This window comes from Solanum pennellii, chromosome 8, assembly GCF_001406875.1.
Source record: "Solanum pennellii chromosome 8, SPENNV200".
In the NCBI taxonomy this organism is placed as follows: Eukaryota; Viridiplantae; Streptophyta; class Magnoliopsida; order Solanales; family Solanaceae; genus Solanum; species Solanum pennellii.
Window position 1 is genome coordinate 2,517,723 of NC_028644.1, and position 10,865 is coordinate 2,528,587.

General features: G+C 31.5%; 2 protein-coding genes across 3 annotated transcripts; one reads left to right on the plus strand and one right to left on the minus strand.

The window, feature by feature from the left end:
• Positions 1-831: 831 nt before the first annotated feature.
• Positions 832-3,612, plus strand: LOC107026922 (expansin-A18). The gene is made up of 3 exons (XM_015228053.2): positions 832-1,030; positions 1,980-2,289; positions 3,093-3,612. The coding sequence occupies exons 1-3, from the start codon at positions 853-855 to the stop codon at positions 3,403-3,405; spliced, it is 801 nt and encodes a 266-aa protein (XP_015083539.1). The 5' UTR covers positions 832-852; the 3' UTR covers positions 3,406-3,612.
• LOC107026921 (hydroxymethylglutaryl-CoA synthase-like) lies at positions 1,826-8,270 on the minus strand. Of its 2 annotated transcripts, XM_015228052.2 has the most exons (13): positions 7,859-8,270; positions 6,704-6,810; positions 6,365-6,497; positions 5,668-5,811; positions 5,367-5,525; positions 5,117-5,190; positions 4,955-5,030; positions 4,771-4,826; positions 4,592-4,679; positions 4,251-4,391; positions 4,010-4,159; positions 3,804-3,903; positions 1,826-2,165 (listed from the first exon to the last, which is right to left on the minus strand). In XM_015228052.2, exons 1-13 carry the CDS (start codon positions 7,928-7,930, stop codon positions 2,116-2,118), a joined length of 1,350 nt encoding a protein of 449 aa, XP_015083538.1. In that variant the 5' UTR covers positions 7,931-8,270; the 3' UTR covers positions 1,826-2,115. The 2 variants fall into 2 exon arrangements, with proteins under 2 accessions (XP_015083538.1, XP_015083537.1); XM_015228051.2 differs by lacking the exon at positions 1,826-2,165 and having other exon boundaries at positions 3,553-3,903; positions 7,859-8,269.
• Between the last annotated feature and the right edge of the window lie 2,595 nt (positions 8,271-10,865).

Here is a 10,865-nt window from a genome sequence, read left to right on the forward strand (position 1 = left end):
AAATATATATATATATATATATATATATATATATATATATATATATATGTAGGATGCCACATAAGAAACAAAAATATCACGTAGGATGTATCTTGAAAGATATCGTAATAGGAACGAGAATGTGTACATGTTAACAACAGTGGAATGATAATGAAGTCTTGTGAAAGAATTGCTCCAAGTCCGACTTTGAATCTCAAGGAATCAAAGTTATGTTTCACAAACTAAGTGTCACTTATGTATTGTTAATATCATTGAAGAAGATAGAAATTCTTATTTTGCTTCTCCATCTATTTTTCTATTTTTGTGTTTCTTGCTCTTATCATCGGAGAAGCGTTCAACACCCATTTTAAAAAGCTTAAACATGTCATCAAACTATCGAAAATGAAATGACCTATCCATGTCACTCACTAATAGTTGGGCATAAAAATTCCACCGCCTCCATAATGCATATCTTTAACTTGGCTTCAACTGACATCGATCTACACTCTCTAACTAAACTTGTTTAAAATTGAACAAGTAGATATATACGTCATAATATGTATAGGGTGCCACGTAGAAATAAAAATGGCACTTAGGATGTGGTCGATTTGTTCAAAAATGAGTTCTCCATTACAATAGTAATGTACAACATGTAAGTTTATAACCTGCCAGCACGTTTCTATAAAACATAATTAATTTTCAAATACTACCAAAGTTGACTTATAAAGCTTACATTGTTCGTGTTGGCACGAAGTGTTACATTTTTGTAACATAATTTATACACACACAAAAAATAACTATATATTAAGGTCTTATATCTTTACAAAAATCAAATAAGCCATTTCAATTTTCTTGATTGTAAGCTAATTTTTCATGGCCTCTTTTCACCATAGATGGAGCTTGACAATGTTCTTGGTGGTTGCAACACTAGCAATCATCGATCGAGTAAATGGCGCGGGCTATGGTGACACCCCTAGAGGCTTTCAAGCAACACCTTGGCAACTCTCTCATGCTACGTTCTATGGTGATGAGAGTGCTTCAGCTACAATGGGTGCGTTTACTCAATCCATAAACTATTTTGATTTATATTACGTTTTATATCCGAAAATTCACGTAAAAATATTACGTTATTTTAGCATTGAGTGATATTATTGGACTACTTTTATGGTGGAATATGTTTGTATAAAAGCATTTCATTACTACTAGATCAATTGTAGACATCCTCAATATTTATTATAATGATTTAAGTTATATATATGGGTACGTAAATACTAAAGTATTTTTACACACTATCAATAAATTTTAATTTGTGATAGCAGGTTATACTATAGAAAACGCAGATTCTTTAAGGACATTTTTATTGCGTAAATATTCTTTTTATGTTGATCAGTACGTCTTACTTTAATTCTTCAATTGTTAGACTTACTTTGACAAAATTAAAACAAAACATCGCACATTTCATTAGCACCAACACAATCTTTTACAAAGGAACGCGATAGTAACCCTTAGAAAACACGGATTCTTTAAGGACATTTTTATTGCATAAATATTCTTTTTATGTTGATCAGTTACGTAGAACTTTAACTCTTACTTCAATTTGCTATACTTACTAGACAAATCTAAAACATCGCGCATTTCATTAGCACCAATACAATCTTTTACAAAGGCACGCGATAGTAACCCTATGTTATACTACATTTTTTAAGAGTCCAAACAACATAGCACTAACTTGCAAAATAAGACATATTACCTGCTACAATAACGACAAAACTCATTGTAATTTATCATACAAGTGAGATCATCGGATCAGCATAGAGTATATGCAGATGTTACCTCAACCTTGAGAAAATAAAAAGTCGTGTTTCCATTAGACCCTCGTCTCTTAAAACATTAAAACGGTGTGATAGTGTAATATCTTCTTGTTAACTCGCGAAACAAGACAGATTACCTGCTACAACGCATAAAAACACACTAATTTATAATGTGAAATCTTTTTGTAGGGGGAGCTTGTGGATTTGGAAATTTGGTTACATCAGGTTATGGAACAGATACAGCAGCATTGAGTTCAGTATTATACAACAAGGGATTTGCATGTGGACAATGTTTCCAAATAAAATGTGTGCAGTCAGATTCTTGCTACTCAACAGTTGTGACAGTGACAGCAACAAATCTTTGTCCACCAAATCCTGCACAAGATAGTAACAATGGTGGTTGGTGTAATCCACCTAGAACACATTTTGATATGGCTAAACCTGCTTTTATGAAAATTGCTCAATGGAAGGCTGGAATTGTCCCTGTTTCTTATAGAAGGTAAATGATATATTCAATTTTGTGTTTGAACATTTAATACTGGCATAATACATAAACAAACACTCGATCTTGGTTTTTAGCAAGTAAGTACGCGCCTTAGTTTGGAATATGCATATCTCAACTCGTCTCCACTCTTTCAGTTGAAAATTCCAACTTACAAAATGATATAATTTAGACACTTCTAAAATTTATGTGTCATATATCGTGGGTGTCCATTATACATAGTGGGAATGAGTTAGACTGTTTTGTTGTCAGTTGAGACAAAATTGAGGTGCTTAAATGCATGTTTTCAAAGTTTGAGTGCTTACGGAGGTCAAATTTGAGTGTCTATTTATGTTTTATGTCTTTAATATTTTAGAGACTGTCAAAGATTGTGGTGGAATTGTAAGTACTCCTCTAACCGGAGGTCTCACATTCGATCCCTATAAATAAAGTCGTCTATAGTGGAGAGAACGTCTGACCCCATTATAATAGAACTTCTCGATGAGAATCTGATTAATTAGGCACTCGAATATCGGATGGAAAACTAAAAAAAATAACGTGTTAATATTTGTTTTATCATCTAATTTTTTATATTTGTTCTAGTCCTGACTATTTCGGACTTCGTGTAAGACTCATTAAAAGAGGAAGTGCTCCATATCAGGATTTTCTTCCATTTCTAGGGCTTTGATGTGTTACTTAACTTAGATGCTGCAAAAACTAACTTTTTAACACTAGTTCTTTGAGTAAAATCAAGAATCAGTTGTGTGCACCTCGACTATTTTTACTAGCTCTAACATGTACCATTGCTCTCATGATTGTAGGGTACCTTGTGTTAAAAAAGGTGGAATAAAGTTTAGTCTTCAAGGAAATGGGTATTGGTTATTGGTATATGTGATGAATGTTGGTGGAAGTGGAGATATTGCAAGTATGTGGGTGAAGGGAAGTAAAACAAGTTGGTTAGCTATGAGCCATAATTGGGGAGCTTCATATCAAGCATTTGCAACTCTAAGTGGACAAACACTTTCTTTTAAGATCACTTCTTACACATCTCATGAAACAATTATAGCTACTAATGTTGCACCTTCTAGTTGGCAAGTAGGAATGACTTATCAAGCCAATGTCAACTTCAAATAACCATCATGTAGTCCTATGTTTTTTTTTTTGGACTTCTCAAGTATTATTCTTGATTTTTTTTTCAATATTATTTCTCGAGCTTTATTTTGCGATTTGATCTTGTAATAGTTGATACTATGTAAGAACAAATGATTCATATAGCCGATCTCAAAATATAGTTTTTCTCAATTCATATATAAGACTACACATTGATGAGAATACAAGAAACAATATTGAATTTGTTGGAAAGTAGAAAGGAACTATATGTTATTATGAAGTAATTATATAATTAAAAGAGTACAAGCAAAATTCATGGAAGTTATATCATACTAGGATTTATCTTCAATAACCATTCTCAGCACATTTCTTTGCATAGAATCTTCTGTACTTCGAATCGACTTCTGTTAGATAGTACGTACCCGGAGCTAGAAGGCTGCAATCCTTGCTCGTCACAAAGTCCTTACCCCCGTACCTGTGCTCCATTATCTTCATAGTTTCGATGAAATTTTCAGGAGTGAACTGCACAAAAGATTGTTTGTCAAAGATAGTTATGGTACTCAACTGTCATAGTGTTGGCAACGGGTTCAATGTCCGTGAGTAAATTATAAAGACGATTTTATCATACCTCATGCCTCGACTTCAGTTTCTCTTCAATGTTCATCACAGTTGCGATGTTTGACAAGTTAAAAGGATGTTGACCTTCGTGAAGCTTTAATGAGAACATTGTTGCAGTCAATCCACTCCCGTAAGAGAACAATACTACCCGCTGTCCAGCCTGAGTTGACAAAATTATTTGAAATTATAAGAAACACGATAGATTATAACAAGAAAACGGGCCAGAAGGAAAAGAAGTAGCTTGTAGTTACCAATGAGCTGTGCTTATTGTGAAGGAGGGATGCAAAAGCAGCATAGAGAGACGCGGTGTACATGTTGCCAACTTGTTTTGGTACTAATGTGGCCGGTTTTACCTTCTCATCATAAAATGGTTTTGCTACTTGCCAGGATGTCTGTATATGCCAATAGATATAATGCACTAGTTAATTCCAATCTCAACATATATAATTGTCAAGGCAATTCTTACTACTGAAAGCTTCATTTTCAGCATTCTAAACATATACTGGAAGATCAACACGAAGCCATTTGAAAATGAAAATGAAAAAGACAATATTTCTTGGAAATCAACGAATATGAAAGCTTATGTATGGACCTTCTCAAGATCACGGCTTTGATAACTCTCATCACCAGTTAGGGATGAAAATGGTGCCAGCTTTTCTTTAGTAGACTCATCAATGGAACTGAAAATGCAAAATCGAATAAGATCAGTACACTGAATTCCATTTACAAGATAGGAAGCAATTCCTTTAGTACGGAATATTTGCAACACACCTAGCGTTCCTTGTAAAGTCATTGAACATCAACCGAGCAGTGCTCTTCTGTACAAGCTGCAGGATTAAATAAAATAAATGTTCAGGTAATCCTTATCATCTAAAATAAATGTTCAGGTAATCCTTATCATCATTTTACTTGCAAAGAAAAAAGATCAAAATTCTGTATTGGGTCCGTAAAGTACCTTGTTGTATGGTGAATGGAAAACAAAATAGGCTGCATCATCAATCGAAAACTGCTTGCCCTCCAATTTTTCGTATCTAGAATGTGAACGAAGAGGTTATTAAAGACTATAATATAGAGGTTCGTTTGGAATACTAGAATGTGTGCTCAACCGGCAGCTTACTTGTTGCATAAGCTCTTGTAGCAAGAGTCAAGTGCCATAAGATAACAAGTTTGTGAAAGTTTGCCATCAACCATCTGCAAACCAACAATTAATTACCAATTTACCATCATATAGAACACATATGGAAATTCATATACCAATCTCAAACAATTTCCTACATATTTTTAAAATTTATCAAGTAAACAACATATACAAAACACTCCAGTGTAAAAACGGACGATTAACGATTGCATGGGCTTAAGTGAATTACTGGATATTCACTGTCGAGGATGGGCTTGTAAAAATCATAGACATGGGCCATATGGCTAGCCCTAATCTTGCTTTCGAACACAATAGGAGCATCTGGCCCGACTAGCATAGCAATTGCTGCCGCACCTCCAGTAGGCCGAGCAGCTCCCTCAGCATAGACCTGTCAAAATAAGCTCCTGAAATTAGTGAATATCTATCATGCAGATGCTCAAATTCATCACAAATATGTACCAAATGAGCAACTCAATATTTTAAAAGACAACACACATGCTGTAGAAATCCTATGAATGTGATGAGCTTACCGCACTATCAGTGCACACAACGAGTCCGTAGCGACCATCCCATGAAGAGCTTTCAACCCAATTCACACAGTTGAACAATGCGGCAGTTCCCCCGTAGCATGCATTAGTTGAGTCGACTCCTTCAATGTCAGTATTTCCAGATTTCTGCTTGTTTGACACAGTAAGGAAGCAGGATAAGTTTTCATTGAACAAAATTCCTGTTAGTCATAATGTAAAGCTCTGCTTGTGAAGTGGAATGTCAAGTGAGGCAAAAATAAATCACATTCAGTAATAAGAATAACTACGTCTCAAGCCTCAAACAAGTTGTGCGGGTATATGAATCCCCACTTCTTCATTTAAGCTCATTTCATATCATTGTAAGACAAAACAGATGCACCAATCAATGTTTAAGGATGATGTACAACAAACAATAAACTCACTTTTTTCAACAAACTGGATGAGCAAGTGCATTCAGGGCCATAAAGCTAACATTACAACATATTTCAGGCAGAATTAAGTGGTTCCAACATTTGAATTCTCTGTCCTAATACTTGGCTGCAAGATATATTCATCATCTTGAGATAATTTCGAACTATCTAGTTTCATTTTGGTCGATCAATCGGTTTGCTTAATATGCCAGACGTCTAGGATACAAGTCATAAAACACATATTTGATTCATTGAACGTGCCATAAACAAGCATTGCTAGAACTGTGTACCTCAAATATTTGCATCAGGAATGTCTTGATGGATTTGCTCTTATCAATTACGGTTTCACTTCCAACCTCTAGACGACCAATTTGCTTTGGATCAATAGCATACTTCTCCAAAAGGGAAGTAACTGCTGTCAAACTGAGGATGAACAATTTAATTAGAACAGTTTAGTGACAAAAATTACAATGATAAATTTATCACGCTGTTCATCTAGCAGAAGAAACTACTAACACCTTACATACTTCAGAATATAAAGAACTAAACACGCGAAGAAGTGTTTATCTATATAAAAAGAAAAATATGACCAATTTATGCAATGTTATTTTCCAACGGAGACGACATACCTCATTGATATAACATCTTCCACCTCAGTGCAAAAGCCCATACAATCTTGTCCAAGACCAATTGTGTATTTCCCTTTGCTTGCTCCATCATGAGCCTCCAATGCTTCCTATATAATGCAAAATAAAATGATCTTTTCTTCTTTTTTTTGCAAGTGATCAGAATTTAACTGCCTTAATCTTGCACTTATTATTTATATATTAATTGAAAGTACTACGAGTCACAATTATTAATAATTAAAATTATTTCTACCATCATTTGACTCCTCAAATAGTAATACAATTATGTGATTATGTCTTCTATTTCAATTTACCTGACTTCTTTTTCCTTTTAGTCTGTCCCAAAAAAAATCATTTTTCATAATTAGCAATAACTTAATTATTATTATTTTTTTACTCTGAATTGAATAATTTATAATCACACGTACATCTAAGATTTGTCACCACAAATTAAAAAAAATTCATTTTTTTAAAACTTTGTATTAAATCAAACGATACGACATAAATTCAATTCATGCTCATATATGAAGTATTAGACGGAGTTCTCTATGAATCTCTAGATGAAACAATTAAGGGAATTTGAACTTTAAAAAAGATTTAAAATGAAAAAAAAACACATTCAAGGAATATTTTACCAGAAATAAAACAAATGAAAAAAAAATATTCTACTTATTTTGTTTTCGAGAAAAAGACAATAAAGAATAAAAAATCCGTATAAGAAAGTAACAAAAATTAAAATTTCCCAAATTTCAACCACGCGCCAAGAGTAAGTCGATCTCCTTCACTCTTTCCACCTTTCAATTCCTCAACCAATTTAAAGCACTTAATATCTATGACCAAAGTTTATAGCCTGTTTGGCTAAATTTCAAAAATAAGTTTATACTATTTTTGTTAAGTGAAAAATATAGTGTTTGAATAATCAATTGGAAAAACAATTCTAAACTGTTTCTAATTCAAATTTTTTCCAAAAAAGTACTATCTGATTTATTTTTTTTAAGCTTGAAAACAACTTTCAGTTATTTTCTGCAAAAAAAAAAATTGACTAAACACTAAACATCTCAAATAATCATTTTCGAATTCCAATCTCTTAAAAACTTAACCAAACACGCCGTTAGTTTCACAAGTGTATGTGTATGTGAGATAAAAGAGAGAAAGTACCTGCTGTAGGCAAGTAGGAGGAAAGTAAATCTCGACGGCGAGAATTCCGACATTCTTCGGTTGAGCTGCCATTTTCCGATTTCCGATTTCTTCTCTCCGTCCGATTATTTACTAAACAGTGTTAAACTGAACAAATCGAAATAACCGCCGGGAACACACACACACACTTACTTTCTTCTTCTGTTAAACTGAACAGATCGGAATAACCGCCGGCGAACACAACGTTTCCTCTCACTCTAAATCTCCTCGAATTAAGCGCCGGCGAACACACACTTTTTTTTCCGTTTTGCAGAAGAGAGAGAAAGGCGAGTGATGGTTTATGCTTAGAAGGCTTTCACATATTTATACTAAACCGGAGAGTGGAGACTGTTAAGAAATTTTCCATTTTGATATTCCGCAGACTTATGAAGAAAATAAATAAATAAATAAATACTTCGGCAGACATGTATACATGTGATCGTATGGAGGAAAACTATATTGATATTGGACCTTAAATTTAGCTTTAAATTTTAATATTAATTTCAAATTTTTATAATATACAAATAGACATTTTAATTATTCTATTTTTTAATAAATAAACATGCGAATTTTAGAGCTAAAGTGCATGAAATGTAAATGTTTTCACGTTTATTAGTGAGTCAATCAGTGACTATCAACTAATTAAATAATTTACACGTTTTTAAAAAAATATATATTTTACACGTCATTTTGAAACTAAAAAAATTATAAAAGAGATTCATTAGAGGTAGAATTGTCATTTCAGCATTTTTTATCATTGTGGGCCTCGAAAATTACCCCTCACTCGCGCAGAATGCGTGCTTTTCACGCATTTTGCCAGGTAGAAATCGCATGTTTATTTATTGAAAAATAAGACAGTTAAAGTGCCTATTTGTGCACTATGAAAGTTTGAGGTCAAAGTTAAAATTTGAAGTCAAGTTTAGGGTCCAATATATGTATTATGCCAAACTATATTTATCCAAAAAATTATTTCGTTGATTCTAATTTACGTGACACATTTTATTTTTTGAGAGTGAAATTTAAATTTAAATAAAAAATCTTATGTGAAATTTTTAATTATTTAAACGAGAAATTTATATATTTAAAATGTATATAAAAAATATTAAAAGAAAGTCATAATAATTAACAATTTAAAATAATTTAAAAAATATAAAAAAATTTATGATTAAAAGTAGATTTGTTTATATTTCAAATTAAAAAAATATCGTGTAAATTAGAATGTATGGAGTTATAAAATAAAATGAATATTAGTTTAATATAAGGATAAGAAATATGATATTTATATATATATTTTTATAAAAAACTTATGATGTTTGATAAGTAGATAGGGAAAAAAAGTTATAAGAAAATTAATATATTTTATTTATGTTTTCTTAACTATAGATTAATGTTTACTCAATAATAGAAGCACTTATCAATACCTATCGATAATGCATTATTTACCAAAAACAAAAAACACATTTTTCTTTGAATTTATCACTTAATTATGATAAATATATGATTTGATAGAATTAAATGGCGGTCTCTTCGAGAGCTATAATTTTTTATCGCTATATAAATGTTGATTAACGCTAAAAGCTTATTTGATATTACTTTAATATTGTACATTTTTTTCTTAATAAATTCACATATTACATAGATTTTGAAGTGGATTGAATCGAATATTTATTTTTATTTACTTGTAGTCTATTCTTTTCAATTTTTTTATATACACAAGACTATACTACAAACATTATTATTGTTATTGTGCTAATGTAATGTTGGTAGTTATTTGGTCTTAAACTTGAATAATAAAATAAAAAAAGAGAATTTTTTTCTAAAGGTACATGGAAAAATACCAGATCTATTATCTGTTTTTTTTTATCATTAGGGACAAATCCACTTTGAATATTATATTTAATAATTTGATAATAAATAATAATAATAATTTAAAAAAAAAGACCCCACTTCTATTATATTACTAATAACTAATAATAATAATGACAGCCAACCTTGACCCCAACTTCATTTTTGCCAATAAGATTGGACTAATGTTCCTATTTATGGAAATTAACATTAATTTGTTACTTTATATTTGAGGCTATTTAGTTTTAGAAAAAAAAAACTCAATAACAGGCATATTTTAAATTAAGGAATAAAAATTATGATACTTAAATTAATTAAAAATTAAATACAATTAATTAAATATTACAAGGATCACAACTAAAGTTTATAAATAATTTAGGAATCAAAAGTACAGTTAGTAAACTATTAGATCTACTTTTTTAATTAAAGTTTAAGACTAAGTACAAAAGAATTGCATCTTCCTCCTCCCCACTTATATATAAAAAGAAAAATTACGCGCTTAAGCAAAATTATACTACTTAATTTTACTCATTATAGCTATAGTTTGCTATAATTATCACTCACGACTAATATTATACATTAATTACATGGGTTGATATCGAATTTGTATGATTAGTCACGTTTGTATATGAAAATTCATCAGAATATACAAATACATATGTATAATATAAAATTATCTAACTGATATACATATACAATTCACCTGTCTCACACTCTCTTCCCTCTCTCGCTCGCCTCTCTCCTCCCTCACCCAATCTCGCTCACCTCTCTCCCCCTTCTCCCAATCTCGCTCACCTCTCTCCCCCTTCTCCCAATCTCGCTTGCCATATATACAAATACATATGTATAATATACAATTATCTAACCATTATACATATACAATTCACTTCTCTCCCACTCTTTTCCTTCTCTCACTCGTCTCTCTGCTCTCTCCCAATCTCGCTCGCCTCTCTCCTCCCTATAACATGTACATAAAAATTGTAATTATCAAACTATAATTATGAAGAGTAATTAGGCTATTTTTGAGTGGTTATATGTGAAAGTTTCTCTATAAATACTAGATACAAAAGCCCGGACCAATATATATTTTATAATTTTATTGTCAATTATTTTAGTATTTTAAACATACTTTTTAAATTATACA

What these genes read in the sequence shown, in the direction of transcription:
- LOC107026921 (XM_015228051.2), bottom strand. Translation starts at nt 7,930, where the DNA reads ATGGCAGCTCAACCGAAGAATGTCGGAATTCTCGCCGTCGAGATTTAC. An exon ending in TACAAGAGCTTATGCAACAA is followed by an intron (nt 5,031 to 5,116) that starts GTAAGCTGCCGG and finishes TTCACATTCTAG; the next exon opens with ATACGAAAAATTGGAGGGCA. An exon ending in GACTTTACAAGGAACGCTAG is followed by an intron (nt 4,680 to 4,770) that starts GTGTGTTGCAAA and finishes TTGCATTTTCAG; the next exon opens with TTCCATTGATGAGTCTACTA.
- LOC107026922 (XM_015228053.2), top strand. Translation starts at nt 853, where the DNA reads ATGGCCTCTTTTCACCATAGATGGAGCTTGACAATGTTCTTGGTGGTT. An exon ending in GAGTGCTTCAGCTACAATGG is followed by an intron (nt 1,031 to 1,979) that starts GTGCGTTTACTC and finishes ATCTTTTTGTAG; the next exon opens with GGGGAGCTTGTGGATTTGGA. An exon ending in GTCCCTGTTTCTTATAGAAG is followed by an intron (nt 2,290 to 3,092) that starts GTAAATGATATA and finishes TCATGATTGTAG; the next exon opens with GGTACCTTGTGTTAAAAAAG.